The sequence below is a fragment of the Nicotiana tomentosiformis genome, chromosome 3, assembly GCF_000390325.3.
Source record: "Nicotiana tomentosiformis chromosome 3, ASM39032v3, whole genome shotgun sequence".
In the NCBI taxonomy this organism is placed as follows: Eukaryota; Viridiplantae; Streptophyta; class Magnoliopsida; order Solanales; family Solanaceae; genus Nicotiana; species Nicotiana tomentosiformis.
The window spans coordinates 92,736,770-92,758,384 of record NC_090814.1 but is presented as its reverse complement, the minus strand read 5'-3'; the positions used below and the strand labels follow the sequence as shown (position 1 = coordinate 92,758,384).

The 21,615-nt window shown below is 38.6% G+C and overlaps 2 protein-coding genes across 2 annotated transcripts; both read left to right on the top strand.

The window, feature by feature from the left end:
- The first annotated feature begins 9,386 nt into the window (after positions 1–9,386).
- On the top strand, positions 9,387–15,413 carry LOC104084469 (thylakoid lumenal 17.4 kDa protein, chloroplastic). Its single transcript, XM_009588326.4, has 4 exons — positions 9,387–9,570; positions 9,674–9,801; positions 10,611–10,857; positions 14,908–15,413. Exons 1-4 carry the CDS (start codon positions 9,453–9,455, stop codon positions 15,129–15,131), a joined length of 717 nt encoding a protein of 238 aa, XP_009586621.1. The 5' UTR covers positions 9,387–9,452; the 3' UTR covers positions 15,132–15,413.
- A 574-nt stretch (positions 15,414–15,987) lies between these two features.
- Positions 15,988–17,903, top strand: LOC104084470 (glucan endo-1,3-beta-glucosidase). Its single transcript, XM_070198816.1, has 3 exons — positions 15,988–16,169; positions 16,263–17,265; positions 17,423–17,903. The coding sequence occupies exons 1-3, from the start codon at positions 15,988–15,990 to the stop codon at positions 17,681–17,683; spliced, it is 1,446 nt and encodes a 481-aa protein (XP_070054917.1). The 3' UTR covers positions 17,684–17,903.
- Positions 17,904–21,615: the final 3,712 nt, after the last annotated feature.

The window sequence follows — 21,615 nt, the reverse complement described above, 5'->3', positions numbered from 1 at the left end:
AACCCCGATTTCAGGAAAGGGCGCACCTTCCACCACTCCCGCTGATAACGGAACTCCAGATGACGGATTTGTGCCATTTTCAGGTGCGGCAATGGTCAGCTCATAGTCGTCCCTTATAGAGTCCACTGCTTGAACTATACCGCCGCCAACATCCACTGATCTCCTTTTACGTGGATTCATGTTTTCCTCACTCGGCAACGACTCATCTACTAAATACATCATAGGAAAAGCTGATGTCCCAGATGCTGAGGCCGCTGATGGCTGAGCTGATCTCTCCAAAACCGGAGGTCAAACAGAGGCAGATGACCGTGCAGGCTTAGTCGCGGTTGTAGCTGGAACAGATCCCGTCGTGGCGGTCGCCTGACAGAACGCAGGAGTAGGAGCTCTCGACTTTCTCGGACCTCCCCGTGCTGACACAAAAGAGAGAAAAAAGGTCGGATCAACCCCCGCAAAGATAAAAGGTGACCTAAAATATGATCTATCAGAAAAACTCAACGACAAAGACAAGCAAACTTACCGAGAAGCTTGGGCCCGATTTTATTGCGGAAGGCCGACCATTCATGAATCCCCACTGTATGAGGAAGGACTCGGCTAACCCACTCGTGAATATCCTCGACCAAAGGAGGGGGTTCGGCCTCCGTTGCGTGGAGAGAGAAAAATAAGATACAGTACAACCAAGGTCAACCAGCACGAAGTGCAACAGAGGAAAAAGGAAGGTGTTTACGAGCATAGTTCCAAAGCTCAGGAAACCCGTTTGCATTTGCCACCACGCCTTCAGTTCTAACAAAGAAATAGCTGAACCAAAACTGGCAGTTGGCCTTGTCATCCATCTTTACCACAAGACACTTGCCGCCCCGGTTGCGAAGATATAACATCATCCCCCTGTAAAAACTGGGGGCGAAGAGATGCATCAAATGACGGATGGTCACCTCGACCTCGGCCAACTCCGCGAACTTCAAAATCATGCGGATGAGCTTATAAATACAGGGGGAGAGTTGAGTCGGGTACACCCGGTAGTAGCGGCAAAACTCTTCGGCCAAGGGAAGGATAGGAAAAGAATAGCCTACGTAGAAAGGGTATGCATAGAAGGCGCAATACCCAGGTCGACATATTTGCACCATGTCGTTCCCCGCAGGGATGTGGTCTATGTGGGCAGGAATTTTGAATTTAGCCCTAAACTCAGCGATGGCCTCCTTTGTCATCAATGACTCCGAGATTTCAGGGTCATCTTCAGGCAAATTTGAGAAGTCAGACCTAGCCTTCTCCTTACGAGAAATTATTTTCTCCACCGTGGGAAAGTTATCATCTTCAACAACCATGGCCATCCCATCATCGTGGGGGTTCATGCAAATTGCCAAGGGAACAAGATCAGGTACTCCCCCTAAATTGGTTGTATTAACCATTTTTGCTCATTTTTTTTATGGAGAAGATGCAAGCACATAGGAGATATAAAGGGCAACAGTTATCAGAACTGGTGAAAACAGGAATGCCAGGATTAAAAAGTATTCGACCTTGTTGGAATTAACAAACATTCGACCTCGTTTGAATTAAAAAACATTTGACGTCACTCGAATTAAAAGACATTTGACCTTGTTCGAATCAAATAATGACATTCGACCTTGTTCGAATTAAAAGACATTCGACCTCGTTCGAATTAAAAAATATTCGACCTAGTTTGAATTAACAGACATTTGACCTCGTTCGAATTAAAAAATATTTGACCTAGTTCGAATTAACAGACATTTGACCTCGTTCGAATTAAAAATATTAGACCTCGTTCGAATTAAAAAATATTCGACCTCGTTTGAATTAACAGACATTCGACCTCGTTCGAATTAAAAAATATTCAACCTAGTTTGAATTAACAGACATTCGACCTCGTTAGAATTAAGAAACATTCGACCTCGTTCGAATTAAAAAATATTTGACCTCATTAGAATTATGAAACATTCGACCTCGTTCGAAACAAATAACACCGACCTCGCTCGAATTCACATTCAGCGGCTCCGTTCAGGTCAACTGCGGATTATGTTCTACTTTGTTCGAACTACCTATACGACCCTCGACCATTGTTGGGTTTAGGTTACGTTTGACCTCGCTTATACTAATTCAGTTGCGTTATCAAATTAATCTCTGGATATGTTTGACTTTGTTCAACAACACTTACTGGCTCCAGGTCACAATTACCAAGGGCGGCATTTGAACTCGTTCAACATACAAATTGAGTTTCTACGGCTATAAGCAGCCAAACGACAGAATTAAGGAAAGAAGCATACAAGGCCAAGCAGAGAAAAGATTCAGAAACGAATAGCGAAAAATAGCATTTTATACTTCAAAAATATTCTTTACAAAGGCTAAACAAAATTACAAACCAAAGGAATAACTACTCGCCACCCGACCCAGCAGCGCCATCTCCACCATCTCCATTACCATCAGGGTACTCATCCTCGTACCAGGCATCCTGCTGAATCCCATCCAAATCCTCCTCGTCATCGCTGATCCCTGGTGTAACAGGGTCATAGCCACAGGCAATACGAGCTGCATGCGCCTTAACACGAGCATCCTCAAAATCAGCCTCAGGAGCTCTCCCCGCCGTCATCAAATCTCTGAATATGTCTAGCTGGGCCTCTGCGTGGATCCACTTCTCGTATAAATCCCGCAGAACATCAATATAAGCAGAAGAGTGGGAGGACGGCTGGGCCAAAGACTGCGTCTTCTCGGCCTCGAGAGCGACGATTTGGGCACCAAGGTTCGAGCTCTCTACTTCTAGCCTCCCAATTTTCTCGCCAAGCCGCTCTTCCTTGAGCCTGGCCGTCTCCAATCGTTTGCCCGCTCAGATTGGAGGACGCGGATTGCATCCTCCAAAGATTCCACTTTTTCTAAAGCCACCAACCGAGCCAACTTGGCCCTCTCCAAATCCGCCATCTTCTCGGCGACCTCGTCACTCAAAGCATCGGCCCTGACCCGACACTGCTCGAGTTCGACTCGCAGAGATACCACTTGGGCTTGAAGGTCCGCACATTCGGCCTCAACTCCCTTGCTCACTTCGAGCTCCTCTTCTTTATCCCTCAATGACCCTTTGAGGACACTGCACTTGCCGAAAAATCTCACCAGCTCGTCATCTTTCTGCTTCAGCTCGTCCCGGATATCTTGGAAATTGCCACTTTCACCGAACCTCCTACAGATCTCACGATACTTGCTGCGGTATTCACGATACTTCTTCTCCATCCTATTGAAAATAGTTTTACGCCTCTCCTCTAGGAGAGTACTCTCAATCTCCAAGATAATGGTTTAAAAAAAGAAAGAGGAAGAAAATCAGCCTATCAAAAAATAATGTGCAAGGCATAAAAACTAGAAAGGTCGGGAGATTTACCCTAAGGGCAAGGCCGGCTATGCTCGACGACAGGGTGGCATCGTTCAGCAACTCGAGGGTCTTGCCCTCTGCATCGAAGCAAAGGGACCCAAGGAAGGGACCACATCTTCAGTATTCACCAGCAGGTCGCGGTCAAGGCGGATCACGATGGTACGAGTGGACCCTTCCAACCTCACTTCCACCCGAGTGAACCCCTCGCTAAGCATCAACACCTCATCAGGGTCAATATCATAGCCGGTTTCGTAGCCATCCTTAGCAATACCTTTGCCTCTTACCTCGGTCGACGAGGGAACATCAACTGGTACCGAAGATGATGGCTCACTCCTCAATATACTGTCATCGACCTCCACTGGCGGCTCTCCAACTTTAACCCCGATTTCAGGAAAGGGCGCACCTTCCACCACTCCCGCTGATAACGGAACTCCAGATGACGGATTTGCACCATTTTCAGGTGCGGCAATGGTCAGCTCATAGTCGTCCCTTATAGAGTCCACTGCTTGAACTATACCGCTGCCAACATCCACTGATCTCCTTTTACGTGGATTCATGTTTTCCTCACTCGGCAACGACTCATCTACTAAATACATCATAGGAAAAGCTGATGTCCCAGATGCTGAGGCCGCTGATGGCTGAGCTGATCTCTCCAAAACCGGAGGTCAAACAGAGGCAGATGACCGTGCAGGCTTAGTCGCGGTTGTAGCTGGAACAGATCCCGTCGTGGCGGTCGCCTGACAGAACGCAGGAGTAGGAGCTCTCGACTTTCTCGGACCTCCCCGTGCTGACACAAAAGAGAGAAAAAAGGTCGGATCAACCCCCGCAAAGATAAAAGGTGACCTAAAATATGATCTATCAGAAAAACTCAACGACAAAGACAAGCAAACTTACCGAGAAGCTTGGGCCCGATTTTATTGCGGAAGGCCGACCATTCATGAATCCCCACTGTATGAGGAAGGACTCGGCTAACCCACTCGTGAATATCCTCGACCAAAGGAGGGGGTTCGGCCTCCGTTGCGTGGAGAGAGAAAAATAAGATACAGTACAACCAAGGTCAACCAGCACGAAGTGCAACAGAGGAAAAAGGAAGGTGTTTACGAGCATAGTTCCAAAGCTCAGGAAACCCGTTTGCATTTGCCACCACGCCTTCAGTTCTAACAAAGAAATAGCTGAACCAAAACTGGCAGTTGGCCTTGTCATCCATCTTTACCACAAGACACTTGCCGCCCCGGTTGCGAAGATATAACATCGTCCCCCTGTAAAAATTGGGGGCGAAGAGATGCATCAAATGACGGATGGTCACCTCGACCTCGGCCAACTCCGCGAACTTCAAAATCATGCGGATGAGCTTATAAATACAGGGGGAGAGTTGAGTCGGGTACACCCGGTAGTAGCGGCAAAACTCTTCGGCCAAGGGAAGGATAGGAAAAGAATAGCCTACGTAGAAAGGGTATGCATAGAAGGCGCAATACCCAGGTCGACATATTTGCACCATGTCGTTCCCCGCAGGGATGTGGTCTATGTGGGCAGGAATTTTGAATTTAGCCCTAAACTCAGCGATGGCCTCCTTTGTCATCAATGACTCCGAGATTTCAGGGTCATCTTCAGGCAAATTTGAGAAGTCAGACCTAGCCTTCTCCTTACGAGAAATTATTTTCTCCACCGTGGGAAAGTTATCATCTTCAACAACCATGGCCATCCCATCATCGTGGGGGTTCATGCAAATTGCCAAGGGAACAAGATCAGGTACTCCCCCTAAATTGGTTGTATTAACCATTTTTGCTCATTTTTTTTATGGAGAAGATGCAAGCACATAGGAGATATAAAGGGCAAAAGTTATCAGAACTGGTGAAAACAGGAATGCCAGGATTAAGGAAACAAAAGCGAGAATAATGAGAGAAGGAAAGAAGAGATAAAGACTCAGTGTTTGAAAAGCACAAAAGATTAGGCAAAAGGTCTTGTGTCCCTATTTATAGGAATCCAGGCACCATAATCGAGAATACAAACCGACGATGCCCAGCACGAATGTCAAAACAGCAGAGGCACGAGAAACAATGCAATACATCGAGAAAACACATAATAATGATGCGTGATGTCATGACGTCATTCTGAACCGACATAACGGTAAGTTATGATTCACAAATCACCACATTATCATCTCGCCAAGAGCACTACTATTCGACATGTTCGCCTAAAATCTCTCAACTATGACTAGCAAAGTCCGCTCATCGAGGCCGTCCAACAGACGACCTCGATAAGCGGAAGGACTAACTGTATGGATCAAAATTTATGTAAGAGCACTCGACGCGAAGTGGTGTTGCTAAAAGTAATTTGACCGAGGTCGACTAGTAACTAATGGGACTCATCGTCGAGCACCCAATCATGGCCGAGGTCAAGAATTAGAAGGAGCAGTAACGACTAGTTCAGTAATAGGACCTTTAAGAGAATATTGCGTTAGATATTTTTTATACTTGTACTTTTAGGGTTAATTGGGGGAATGCCCCTATAAATAGAAAGAGAGACTCCGTGATAAAAGAGGGAGGAGGAGAAAGCAAACTCTCTCTAGATAAATACAAACACTACTTTTAAAAAGTCATTGAATGTTTGATGACTCCAGACCTTTTCCATCAGATTCAAGATAGATCCCGATATTCTTGCATTTGTCGATCATTGACCATTGTCGATCATTGACCATTGTTAGAAGAAGGAATTATCCACCTCATTCAATGTTGGGTGAATCATTCTCCTTATTTATTTTAGTGTCATTTATTGTGATTGAATGATTGATGTTCCTTTTCCACTATTAATATTGGAAATCTAAATAAATATCATATTTAGCTCTTTTTCAACGTTGTTCAAACATTATCTACATAGATCAATTATAGATCAGAAGTCATTATTACTAACTAGGTTTAACCCCTCATCACATAAAGTTAATTAGTCTTACCAAAGGTTTATAATTAGATAATTATATATATATATATATATATATATATATATATATATATATATATATATATATATATATATATATATATATAATTATCTAATTATAAACCTTTGGTAAGACTAATTAACTTTATGTGTGTATATATATATATATATATATATATATATATATATATATATATATCTTTTACTTTTTTGGTTAAATAATTTTCTTAACCACTTTTGAGGGAACAACATTTGCACTTGTGAAAGAGAAAACAGTAAACTCCTATAACTTAGAGATTACATCCCATTTGTAACGAGTTTATTACTCATATGATCAGTCAACTATTTCAAATTACCTAATAAAATCATGTTTTTTTGTAACAGAAAAGTCACGTTACTATTTTTATAGCATTCAGAAGGTCACTCAACTAGATTTCTCATATTTTCGATGGCCAAAAATATATTTTACCCTCTACATTATCAACCTTTATTTTATTCATCAAATTTAGGTGCTTAAACTCTTATTTTATGACTATATTTTTTAATATATTTTAATTATGTAATTTTAAATAAATTACTTATCGAAACAAGGTATATGTTGTAAGACGCGTACATTAATACTAGTTAGATAATAGTTAAATAGGAGGGTGAAGGGATTGTATTAGTTTCGATAGCATTTGATTCGTTAAGCCAAATTCGCCATAAAATCATCAACCCAATTACAATTTATTCGGTCCAAAGTTCAAACGATGTTGCATTAATCCTACAAAATATTAACTTATAGTTTGCAATTCTAGACTGCTAAAGATATTTATATTTTTGTATTTATTTTTTATTTATATATTCCTAATTATTTTTTATTTTTTTACTTTATAAATAAGATTTATTTATTCTATAGGTAAGCCCATAACATGGAGTAAAAAGAGAAAAAAATTATAATGTTAAAAAAAGTATTAAAAAATAAAGATTGATAAGTTAGAGGGTAAAAAAATTATTTAGTACTCGAAAATTTGAAAACTCCAGTTGAATGACCTTTTTGAGTACTATAAAAATAGTTAAATGACATTTCTACTACTAAATAAAATAAGTATGACTTTACTATGTAATTTCAAATAGTTAAGTAATTATTTGAGTAAGGGCTCCATTTGCAACTCCATTTCCTTTTATTTCACATATACATACTCCCCAAAAGACTAAAATTGCACGCTTTATTTAATTAAAAATTTAAATATACTTATTTCATTAATAGCCGACCAAAATCAAAATCTATATATAATAAAAGGAGAGGCAAAGTCACCACATTAAGCGAAGCGGCATAACCATAATATGACAAGTGTAGATTTTAGGACAAAGTTGGAGTTTTAAATTAATCTAAAATAAAAAAAAAAACTATCAATTCAAATTGGGGAGTAGTTTCAAGTTGAAGTTTTAAAATTATTTTAAAATAAAATAAACTACTAATTCAAATTGGGGAGTAATTTCAAGTTGGAATTTTAATATTATTTTAAAATAAAAACGAAAATAAATAAATAAGAAACTACGATATCAAATTGGGGAGTAGTTTCTTCCTAATATGGTGTATGTGAACTCTATTAGTTTATATATATATATATATATATATATATATATATATATATATAAGTAAAGTAAAAACAAATATATAAAGTGAAAAATAGATATAATGTGATTCTATCCACATTTTAAATTTGTTTGATAAAATTATGTAAAATATTATACTCAAAATACTATTGATAAATTTAGATATCGAAATAATCACGAGAAAGTCTCAACTTAAATTTCAAGAGTAATACAAAATTATATTTATTTTATTATATTTAACTTGTAATTTACTAAAAATTCATATGAAGGTTTAATAATATTAAATAATGGGCGATACAATTAGATAAGTAAAGAACCAAAAAAGAAATAAAATATAAATTTATGATAAAATATAAATATATAAGACTTATAATTAGAATTATTATGAGAAAAGTCGTACATATACACATAACTAAATCATACTAAGCAAATAGTCATAAAGTAAAAATACTAAAAAACAAAGAATTTCAAGCAATCAACAACAATAATCAAACCCATCGAATTTCAAGCGAATGCGTAAAAAATATATTTATTAATTAAAAGTTAATAAATAAAATTCATAACTCCAAAATAAAAAATAAAAAATATAAAGATACTATTAGGATATTTATACGTAAGACACACACATTTTATATATATATATATATATATATATATATATATATATATATATATATATATATATATACACACACACACACACACAAAAAAATAATAAAGGCTTATCTCTTTATACTTTTGATGAATTAAAAATTATAATTTAGTAAGAAATTACGTCATTTAAAATTTCAGTAAAATACAAAATGAGAAAACTAATCAAATATTACAGCAGAAAAGAACGTACGAAGAGAGGGGGATAAAGATAGTTTTATGGTAATAATAATTTGAATTAATTAAAAAATAAAACATAAGTAAATAACACTCTAATATTTTTTGATAAATTTAGACAATTGAAGATTTTTGAACTGTATAACATAAGGTTTAAAAAAATAAAAAAATTTCAGAGTAAGAAAATATATATCTATGTTATATTAAAAGAGAAGTAGTTTCAAAATATTAAGTTAATTGACAAGTTAATAAAAAGTAACATTACTAAATGTATAGTATTAAGTGTTTGCTAATTTAATGAATAATAAAAAATAAATAAAAAATAAATAATTTATTTGATTACTATCTGATATATATTCTTTGATTTTATATAAATTTTGTTATATTTTTATACATTACATTAAAAAATAAAATAATAACTAATATTTATTAAAATAATATGATATACTAGATCATAGTTTTATAAGATTGATATTGATTCTAACACTAGTTAGGTACCCTCGCTCCCTATGGTCTAAAGTAGAAGGACTAAACTCACTAAACGGACAAAAGAATAGGATCCATAACGTCATATTAGAAGAAGTAGGGGGCCAAAACGCAAAAGAAAGTAAAAGGAGCAGCGTCTAGATGCCACGTCGGATGGAGATGTATCTACAGATGGATGGATAAAGTCAGAATGAGTTCAGACCAACGCTGGCAATAATACTCTCACAATTCACAAACAATGGCGTCCATATCTATTCCTCTGGCGTATAAATCACATTCCCTCAGTTGTTCCTCAAGTTATCGTCTTCACTTCACTACTCCCCAACTTCACTCACCCATCCAAATCAAATGTTCTGGTATGATTTCTTTTTCTCATTATCTATACTGTTCTAGTTGAAATGGCATCTGAATTTTTGGTTTTTTTTACGTCGATTAACGTTTGATGCACCTGGGGCGCAGCTTCCAAGGAGGGTTCGGATAATGAGGAAAACTCATGTCAATTCAAGCAACTTAGGAATGTTGCTTGTGGATTCCTTGCTGTTTGGGCAGTGGCTAATTCTGTTTCTCCCGTAATTGCTGCTGGTCAGGTTGGGAAAATGCCATACAGTTACTCTCTTGCTATGCGATTTCACATATTTCTTTGCATTTGTTACTCCTATATTTTTACTAATTTGTATTGTCACAGTATTGAATGGTCTTGTAAACCACTTCATCTAGAATCTTTTAACTTTTTAGTTTTAGCTCTTCAGCATGCCACTTAACGTGCGGATAGCTCTTTCCTTGGCTAAGTGGGTAGAAATATTTTTGTTGATTGATGGGCGCACGACTTAAACCAAGAGCTCTGATACCAAGTTAAATTGTGTGAGCGAATTCATGTAAAAGATTATCGCCATTAAAGTTTTTAGTTTGTCAAACAAGTATCCTAATCCAAATGGCATAAGAAATTCAAAATCTAATTTTCCCAATCCACAAGCAGATTAATTCCTCTGTAGATTTGGATTTTACCATTCTCTTGATTGGTCATGAATTAGGATCTAAGACCAAAATTTGACTGGTTTATGTTAAAAGTTTGTTACCAAGTTTTACCTAAGTTGTCATTAGCTACATAGTTAATATGCCAATGTTACCTCTCTTAAAAAAACAAAAGAACCTATATAAAGTTCATGTGAGGGTGCTATAGTCTAGGTTGGATTGGACGAAGTTTGAAATATATGATGATTTACAGAAGTGCAAGTGTATTATTAAAGGAGAGAAAACATCTTGGAGCTCATGTTCCAAAGATAGGAAATAACTCTATGTAGATTTTGACAGAATAATCTATCAGGAGTTGTCGTTGGTTCATATGTACATGGATGCAAGATTATCATTTGTTTACAATTTTGGGTTGATTTTGCAGAGATTGCCTCCATTGTCAACCGACCCAGATAGGTGTGCACGGGCCTTTGTTGGTAACACAATAGGTCAAGCCAATGGTGTTTATGACAAACCACTTGATCTGCGCTTTTGTGATTACACAAATGAGAAAAATAACCTCAAGGGGAAGTCACTTGCAGCAGCACTCATGTCTGGTGCAAAATTTGATGGTGCAGACATGACTGAAGTGATCATGTCTAAGGCTTATGCTGTTGGAGCTAGTTTTAAGGGTAAGTTAATGTAACATTTTTGTAGAAAATATATCTCTGCTTGTTTTTTTAAAGCCTCTCAAGAAGCAATAGGCTAACAAAGAAATGCAAGAGATAAGGAAGGAGAAATGATCAAATGCATTTGATTGAATTATTACAAGTTATATTTGTGTAAACATTCCTCTTTGTGGTAACGAAAACCTAGTATTTCATGATATGTATGATGAGGGTTGTCACGACCCCAAATTCCCTCCGTAGGAGGTCGTGATGACACCTAGTCTCTAAGACTAGGTAAGCCTATCAATGCGGAATAATCATAAATATCTGAAATAAATAACTACAATCCAAATAATTACAACTCCCAAAACTCGGTAGAAATAAGTTACAAGCTTCTAAAATTTATTCTCAATATTTCTATGTATCAAGGTCTAAAGAAAAATAAGGAAGCAACATAAAATGATAGAAGGGAACTCTGGAGTCTGCGGACGCTGACAGATATACCTCGAAGTCTCCGTGCGCAGGTAGCTTCACTCACTGACGTCTAAACTGGTAAGATGTACTTGGATCTGCACAAAAAGATGTGCAAAAGCGTAGTATGAGTACACCACATCGGTACCCAGTAAGTGCCAAGCCTAACCTCAATAGAGTAGTGACGAGGTCAGGTCAGGCCCTACTGGAGAATAGATAATGACATGGAAAAATGTTTAAACAATTTAATAAGATAAAAATGACTGCGGAAATGAATCAAATAGTATGTCACATTTAATGACACCAATTAATTGCAAATAATATCTCGTGGAATCAAAACAGAATTTCCTTTCAGCTTTATGAAAATCACAACAATTAATCGAAGGCAACTATAACCATAAATCAATATCAACAAGGGCACTACCGAGGTACCACCTCGTAGTCCCAAATCATAAATAAATTCACAATATCTCATTTCCTTATATCACCGCGGGAGCCTTCACAATTTATTTAAAAAAATATTTTTTCCGAAATAGCATCCCGCGTTTTAGCCTCCCTTATCACACCGCATGACTTCTAGTAGTCACCCATACTAGTCACGCGTATCAAGCCACCCTTATCTCACCGCATGCGTTTCAATCCCCAGACCTTATACCACCGCATGCGTATAAATATCATAATATATCACAATTTGCACCTCAAGTGCCCAATATTTCAATTTTTCCAAAAATAAATCAACAACAATATTTTTCAATAATAAAGAGCTCGCGGCTCATGCCAAAATAATCCAAAAAAAATATTTTTTCACAATAAAGAGCTAACGGCTCTATCACAATGAGTACCAAAAATCTTGCGAAAATAATCAGGAATAAAATAATTCAGGAAAATAATATTTCATATTAATAATACTTAATTTAAAGAAAAATCAACCTTTAAATAATGCACAGTATAAAAGAAACCAAGTTTCAATCAAACAGGTAAAACAATTAGCAGGAAAATGTCAAGCAAATTTAAGGTATACAAATCAAATCATTAATGGAGAATATAACAAGATTTAATAATTTAATTAATATGTAACAGTGATCTTCATAATTTGAACACATAATCCTTCACATTTAGTCCGTGTACACACTCGTCACCTCGTATGCACGACTCTCATCACATTACAATTAATACTAATCCTAGGAAAATTTCCCCCACACAAGGTTAGACAAGTCACTTACCTCGACTTGCTCCAATTTAACCAAGTATTATGCTTTTTCCTCGATTTTTCGACTCCGATCGACTCGTATCTAGTCATAAGTAATTTGATACAGTCAACAAAAATTATAAGAATCGATTTCATAAGAAAATACTACATTTTTCAATAAAATCCGAAATTAGCTCGAAATTTGCCCGTGGGGACCACATCTCGGAATCCGGCGAAACTTATAAAATCCGACAACCCATTCAATTACGAGTCCAACCATACCAGTTTCACTCCAATCGGACTCCGGATCGACACCGAAATCTCAAAAATTCATTTTTATGAGATTTTTAAAATTTTTCAAATTTCAATCTCAAAACACTAATTAAATGGTGAAAACAATGATATATTTGTGTATATAGACCAAATCCGAGTTGGAATCACTTACCCCAAATGCCTTTCCTTGAAAATCTGTCAAAAGTCGCCTTTGTTCAAGCTCAAGTTTGTCAAAAATGGCAAATGTTGAATGCCACTGTTTTTATAACTTACAGATCTGTCCAGTTCGATCTTGGGAGCTCGATCTGTCCAGTTCGATCTTGGGAGCTCGATCTGTCCAGTTCGATCAGGGACTTCGATTTTGTCAGGGACCTCGATTTGTCAGGGACCTCGATTTTGTCAGGGACCTCGATTTGTGAGGGACTTCGATTTGTCAGGGACCTCGATTTTGTCAGGGACCTCGATTTGTCGATTTGTCAGGAACCTCGATTTGTCAGGGACCTCGATTGTAAGGGACCTCGATTTTATCAGGGAGCTCGATTTTGTCAGGGAGCTCGATTTTGACAGGGAGCTCGATTTTGTCAGGGAGCTCGATTTTGTTAGGGAGCCCGATTTTGACAGCATTTCCAGCAGAAAAATTGCAGTAGCTAAGTCCCACTTTTGATCCGTTAACCATCCGAAACTCACCCGAGGTCCTCGGGACCTCAACCCCAACACCAACAAGTCCTAAAACATCATACCAACTTATTTGAAACCTCAAATCACATCAAACAACGCTAAAATCACGAATCATGCTCCAATTCAAGTTTAATGAAACTTAGAATTTCCAACTTCTACATTCGATGTCGAAACCTATCAAATCAAGTCCGATTGACCTCAAATTTTGCACCCAAGTCATAAATGACATGACAGAGCTGTGAAAATTTTCAGAACTGGATTCCGACCCCGATATCAAAAAGTCAACTCCCCGGTCAAACTTCAAACTTTAAATTCCTATTTTAGCTATTTCAAGCCTAATTTCACTACGGACTTCCAAATAAAATTCCGATCACGCTTCTAAGTCCAAAATCACCATACGGAGCTGTTGGAATCATCAAAATTCTATTCCGGGGTCATTTGCACATAATTCGACATCCGGTCACTATTTGAACTCAAACTTTAAATTTTTCATCAATATTCTATATCTCGGGCTAGGGACCTCGGAATTTGGTTCCGGGCATACGCCCAAGTCCCAATTCACGATACGGACCTACCGGAACTGTTAAAACACTGATCCGAGTCCGTTTGCTCAAAATGTTGACCAAAGTCAACTCAGTTGTGTTTTAAACATCTAATTCACATTTTAATCCATTTTTCACCTGAAAACTTTCCGGATTTTTTTTTTACGGACTGCACACGCAAGTCGAGTAATGGTAAATAATGCTTAGATCACATAATTAATCATTAAATTTAAAGATGACATTTTGGGTCATCACAAGGGTCTTTTAACCAGCTTATAATAACATATACAATGTCCATCAATTTGTAATTTGCCTCTAATGTCAAGGCTGGTTGTAACAGCAGGAAATATTTAGTAACTTGCGCCATGATAGAGTACTTCTCAACTATTCCGTGTTTGAGCAAGATGAAATGGAAATTGATCATTGAATCTCATATCTGCTCTCATTATTTCTTCACTGACTGACTAATGAGAATAACTTTGTTATAGTCATAACTACTTGCAAATGGACCATAAAAAGATTTTCTTTGATCACTCCCAGAAATTTTGACGAAAGAGCTATGGATGAGAAGAATAATCATCAGATGGATATTGCGTGTCTGAATTAAAGACAGATTAACTATATTTTTCTTTTTCTAGCTTTCTTTCTGCCTCTTTACTGAAGTAAAACCAATAAAAGCTGCAGCATTTACATTTGGGGTATATATGTTTTTATATATGTTTTCGAAAATCATAGTAGTATTGTCCTCCAAGGCTTTCTGTGATTTTCTACAGTAGCCGTGGGCAAAGTTTGACAATTATCATACCATTATGTCTCGCTGGAAGGGTCTAAAGAATGGCGGAAGCTTTCAAACTTGTATGCCTTATTTGAAGAAATTACATCTTTTTCAAGGTTGGGAATCTGACTCGTCACTATTTACAGGGACAGACTTTTCGAATGCTGTTCTAGATCGAGTGAACTTTGAGAAAGCCAACCTCCAGGGAGCTTCATTTAAGAACACTGTACTATCAGGATCTACCTTTAATGATGCTCAACTTGAAGATGCAGATTTTGAGGACACAATCATTGGCTACATTGATCTTCAGAAGATATGTCTAAATAAAACTATTAACGAAGAAGGGAGAGTTAACTTGGGATGTAGATAACCGTTGTCTGTATGCTATTGTCCAGTTTTCTTGTACTTGAATCATCTTCCATGATCCCTGGAATAATTGAATGTAAGCTATACTCATATATTTGTCATTTTGGTATAGCAAAGAGGGTGAGTTGTGCTGGTAAAGGCAACTAGGAGTCAGCTCTTCTCTTTTAATTTGAAGTTCATTAATTTACACTGTTTGTACATGATACTTTGGTTGAGCTTCACATGTTAAAACTGATGGACTTAAGTTGATTTTCTAGAAGCAAATCATACTCTGTAATTTGCTCGACGCCTCGACCAGTGATTTGTTATTGTTGTTTGTGGATAAGAAATATGCATCAGGCAACGTGGTTGGGGGACTATCAGAGGTATAATATGGAATATCATGTCTAATTTCAAAAAACTGAGGTATCTAAACTCGGGATAGACAAGTTTGAAGTTCCAAAATAATCATGTCAAAAGCTTTAAATTTGACTATTCCCCCTACTTTCTGTTTTCCTTTGCCTTGTTCTGTCAATGTTATTTTTTTGACATTAACATTTAACTGAGAGTTAAAGTGTTCGAAATAATACTGGTAAAAGCTTTAAAAAAGCAAGTAATAATTTCCCTTGTTTTCTCTTTTTCACTTCCTTTATCAAGGCTCGTCTTTGATGTGAAAAGACCAAAAAGAAAAAGGAAGGAAGAACATTTGATAGAAGAGTAGGAAAGTTCTAATACAAGAACTAGCATATTCCTATGGTAAGATCTAAGGGGTGTATCTCATATCCATATTTGCCAAAGCGTAAAAGAAGAGATTCCCCTCTTGTAGTACTTGGTCTATGAATATACCTTTCCGCACTTGACAACCCATAACATCATTCTGAATGCCAATTTCCAAAGGAAAGCATCTAGCACAGGTGCCTTTCTTCAGCCAAGCTGCTGACATGCGGACATATTTGCAGCAACCTGCAACAACCAAGCGCAGTAATGGCGAAGGTCTTATACTCACCCTTAGTTCATCTTCTCGGCGCATTGCTTTTCCTCCTTACACCAATTTTAATTCAAGGTAAGCAAGTCCTTTTGGTTATCAACTCAAAGCATTCAAATGCATGCCACTGAGTTCATAACATGTGCTTTATATACACTGTCAGTGGATATAATTAGAGCTTCTCTTTTTTGTAATAGGAGTTGAAGGAACAATTGGTATCGATTATGGCACAGTTGCTGACGACCTTCCTCCACCAGTCCAAGTCGCGCGCTTCCTCCTTGAATCCACCTTTATCCGTCGCGTGAGACTCTTTGATGCCAATCCAGAAATCTTGAAAGCGTTTGCTCACACTGGTATTGCAGTGACTGTAAACTTCCCCAACGACTTAATTCCACACCTTACCAAGTTAAGTTTTGCCCGACAATGGGTGGAAATTAACGTCCTGCCTCACATCCCTGCCACCAACATAGTAAGAATACTTGTTGGCAATGAAGTAATTTCAACTGCCAACAAGTTACTTATTGGGAACCTAGTTCCTGCTACGGAAACACTCCACGCTGCCCTTGTTGAAAGATCCTTGGACCGTCACATCCAAATTTCTACGCCACATTCCCTTGGCATACTCGCAAGTTCAAGCCCACCTTCCACTGGGAAATTTAGACAAGGATATGATACCCATGTTCTCAAGCCATTGCTTAGCTTCCTCAGAGCTACTAAATCACCATTTATGATAAACCCCTACCCATTTTTTGGTTCTTCTGAAAACACACTAGATTATGCACTCTTCAGGCCTAATCCAGGAGTGTTCGACGAAAACACACGACTCACCTACATGAACATGTTGGATGCACAGTTAGACGCCGTCTACTCGGCCCTGAAGCTCCTGGATTTTGAAGATATAGAGATTGTTATTGCAGAAACTGGGTGGCCATCGAAAGGAGATTCAGGGCAAGTTGGAGTAGACGCTGAAAGCGCGGCTGAATACAACAGAAAGCTCATGCAACACGTGATGTCTGGAGTTGGGACACCACAAATGCCTAACAGGACATTTGAAACGTACATTTTTGCACTTTTCAATGAGGATTTAAAATCAGGGCCAACTTGTGAAAGAAACTTTGGGTTGTTCAAGCCTGATATGACGCCAGTTTATGATATAGGAATCTTACGTCCAATGGTAGCTAATGCCGCCAATGCTTCTGCCATTACTGATCATAGTCACACTAATAGTAGAACATTGTTGTTAATACTCCTGTACGTGTGCTTGATGTGTTTGTGAAATTGACACTGGTCTGCAGGCGAAAGCGAATTTTCCATCTTACTCGACAACAAAGGCTGCACCTATTAATCCAATAACACCAGCGCCTACGCCTGGTAAGGGAAAAACATGGTGTCTTCCGAAATTAGGAACAAATAAGGAAGCATTGCAGAGAAACATTGATTATGTTTGCGGATTGGGTTTCGACTGTAAACCTATCCAATTTAGGGGTGCATGCTTTCTTCCCAACACTGCTCGAGCTCATGCTGCTTACAGGAACGGAACCAGTGTCCTGGCTACGGGTTTGGCGAACCCAGTAGCTTTGGTTCAAACTTAAGCTACAATTTAATAATTTAGAACTCAATAACTTAAAATGCTTAGAATTCTGAACCCAGAAGCTTAAAATCCTAGTTCCGCCTCTGGCTGCTTAGGTCATGAATGCTTACTATCAAGCTAGTGGAAAGTATGGTTATGATTGTGATTTTAAAGAACTGGAGCTGTCACCACTAGAGATCCAAGTAAGTTGGGGTGGTTAAGTTGCTTTGATTTCAAATCATGTTCTGAGAGTTTAATGATTAGATTTCTTTCATTCTTTGTATCATTGAATCTTGAAATTTCAGGCTACGGGAAGTGCAAATATTGAAGCAAAAACTACAGAGCATAGAAGATATACTAACCAAAAAAGTACTTACAAGCTAGGAGTAGTAATTTGACGAGCTTATAAGCTTAGCAAAACACCCTCGATTTTTTTTTGATTGCTCAAATTTGAAATAAAAAAAATTGCATTTGGCTTCGTGAAATAAGAGATGCGAAGTTCATGCTAAGTAGATTTAGTTTCACTCATTAAAGATCTATCTTCTTCATACTTTTCCCTTGCGATTGTCCTTCTCTTTAGCGCGCGGTTCTTAATCTTAACAACTTAATCTTAACAACAACAACAACAACAACAACAATCCAGTATAATCCCACTAGTGAGATCTGGGGAGGGTAGTGTGTACGCAGACCTTACCCCTACCCTAGGGTAGAGAGGCTGTTTCCGATAGACCCTCGGCTCCCTCCCTCTAAGAACTCCCCTCCTTGCTCTTAGGGTGACTCGACCTCACAACCTCTTGGTTGGAAGTGGAGGGTAGCGGTTCTTAATCTTAACATTACCAGAAATAACTACAGCTTCATAAAGTGAAATATCAAAGAGATTGTATACGGTCAAAACCGGTTTCGACCTTCGTATGATTAGTCATGAATGGAACATAATGGACCGAAGGTCATCTTCATAATATCGAGATGAGATCTAAAGCCAGGTTACCGAGCTCAAATTTCTGGGACCAATCAAATACCGAGCTCGAAGTAATTACCGAGCTCAAGTCCAAATCGAACTATGATGCAAAGCGGCATTATCGAGCTTAAGAGCTAGAGACTGACCAATACTGAGCCCAAGCCAATACCAGGCCCCAAGTCAATACCGGGCCTCGAGTCAATATCGAGCTTAAGAGCCAGAGACTGACCAATACTGAGCCCAAGCCAATACCGGGCCCCAAATCAATACCGGGCCTCGAGTCAATATCGAGCTCAAGTAAATATCAAGCTCTAAATCTGGAGATCGACCAATACCAAGTCTGATCAAGATCGAGCCAAGAGACAAAAGCCGTTACAGCCGCACTAAGGGAGAGAATCTCGGCAGAAATTAGGAAAAATCTAATTTATCATGGGTTCCCCACTATGTATTTTTAATTATATCCAAAGTAGGATCCCTCCACTATAAGAGGGATGATTATTATTTCTATAAGGCATGCAACTATTAAGGCATTCATACACTCTCAAACTCAGATACTATTGATATTCATAGTGAAATACAGTAGAGATTATCCTCTTGTGAGCTTCATACATTGATTCATCTTGCTTGTTCATAAAATCATTTTTATTCAATTTGGTTCATATTTCATTCTTTATAGTCAATATTCGGTATATTTCTACTTACTTTTACGATTTGTGCCAAGTTATACCACATATTCTTAGAACTACGTACAAATTCAACTATATCCGTTTTTCGGGTAAACAGTTTGGCGCCCACCGTGGGGCTAAGGATAACAGTGGTTATTTGGTACGAATCTTTACAAAACACACCATTTTATGCTTTCTCTCGAAAGTGTCTTTGATTTCAGGTTAGAAACAACGAACTCTTTAATGACCCTACCTATCGACAACGAAGCTGGCCTTCAAGATGAAAACAACAACTTGATGCCCGGGGAGGAAAGGTCGCTCGTCAATACCGTTGGAGCTCAGATCAAAGCGCCAATAAATGTTAATTCGCATGTGGCCATCGATGCAAACCAACGTTCCGACCCTGAAAATGACATTCATGGTAGAACTCGATCTGCAGCTTGTAATACCCAAAACGTTGAGGAAAATGGAATCAGCTTGCGTATGATTTTCGAAATGTTGCAAGTTCAACAGGTAGCAATAGATCAGTTGCAGAGTCAAACCCAGGCACCGAGCAGGCTGGAGCCCAGTCCACCCCGAGAAGTCACCCACAGAACGGAGCTAGCTATAGTAAGGTCAAATGAGTAAAAATCGGGGACTAATCCCGAAATTGCTAAGATACTCGAGGAACTGACAAAACGAATAGAGTCAGGAGAAAGGAGGATCGAAGCAAACGACAAAAAAATGGAAACGTATAACTCCAGGGTCGATCAGATTCCGGGGGCTTGAAAGGGTTGGATTCCAAAAAATTCATGCAAAAGCCCTTTCCCCCGAGTGCAGCTCCAAAAATGATCCCCAAAAAATTCCGCATGCTCGAGATTCCTAAATATAATGGGACAACCGACCCAACAAACACGTTATCTCATACACATGTGCCATTAAAGGGAACGATCTAGAAGACGACGAAATCGAATCTGTATTATTAAAAAGATTCGGTGAAACCCTTTCAAAGGGAGCAATGATATGGTATCATAATTTACCGCCTAACTCTATCGATTCTTTTGCGATGCTTGCAGATTCTATTGTAAAAGTACATGCAGGGGCCATAAAGGTTGAGACCAGGAAGTCAGACCTGTTCAAGGTGAGACAAAAAGATAATGAGATGCTAAGAGAATTCGTATCTCGTTTCCAAATGGAACGAATGGATCTACCACTAGTCACAGACGATTTGGCTGTTCAAGCTTTCACTCAAGGTCTAAACGAACGAAGTTCGATGGCTTGACGATGGTTGAAGCATAACCTGATCAAGTACCTAGCTATTACTTGGGCCGATGTGCACATTCGATATTAATCGAAAATTAGAGTCGAAGACGATCAGTTGGGTTCTGGGTCCGTTGTTAAAAGGGACATCAATCGAGAACTAGGGCCGATCAGGGACCGATACCGACCATATAGTGGAGACCATAGGGGGAACGAACCAAGACGTAACCTCGTACAAAGCAATAAAAGAAGTGATCGAGGCCAAGGGTCTCGGGGGCTAATGAACAGAAATGGGTTCGACAGGCATACCGGACCTAAGGAAGCACTACGGTTATCGGAGTCAAACTTCAGCATCGATGCATCCGCCATCGTGTCGGTTATCAAACACATCAAAGATACTAAATGGCCTCGACCTATGCAGACCGATCCTGCCTAGAGGAATCCCAATCATATCATGGCACTCATGGCCACAGAACGGAAGATTGCAGGAAACTAGGAGAGGAGGTAGCCCGGTTATTCAATAAAGGTCACCTTCGAGAATTTTTAAGTGACAGGGCTAAAAACCATTTCAAAAACAGGGAATTCAGTAGACAGAACGAACAAGAAGAGCCACAACACATCATCCACATGATCATCAGTGGGATCAATATCCCTTAGTGGCCGGTGCTTAAACGCACTAAGATGTCGGTTATAAGAGAGAAGCGATCTTGAACTCAGGATTACGCACCCATTGGAACCCTATCCTTTAATGATGAAGATGCATAAGGAGTCATGCAACCTCATAACGATGCACTGGTAATATATGTACTTATGAATAAAACTCAAGTTAAGCGTGTGTTAATCGATCCAGGTAGCTCGGCCAACATTATTAGATCGAAGGTCGTAGAGCAGCTCGATCTATAGGACCAGGTCGTGCCCGTCACCCTGGTTCTAAACGGATTCAATATGGCATGTGAAACTACCAAAGGTGATATAATTCTTCCAATAAACATGGCTGGAACCGTCCAAGAAATGAAGTTTCACGTAATCCAAGGTGATATGAGGTACAACGCCCTTTTTGGAAGACCGTGGATCCACAATATGAGAGTTGCA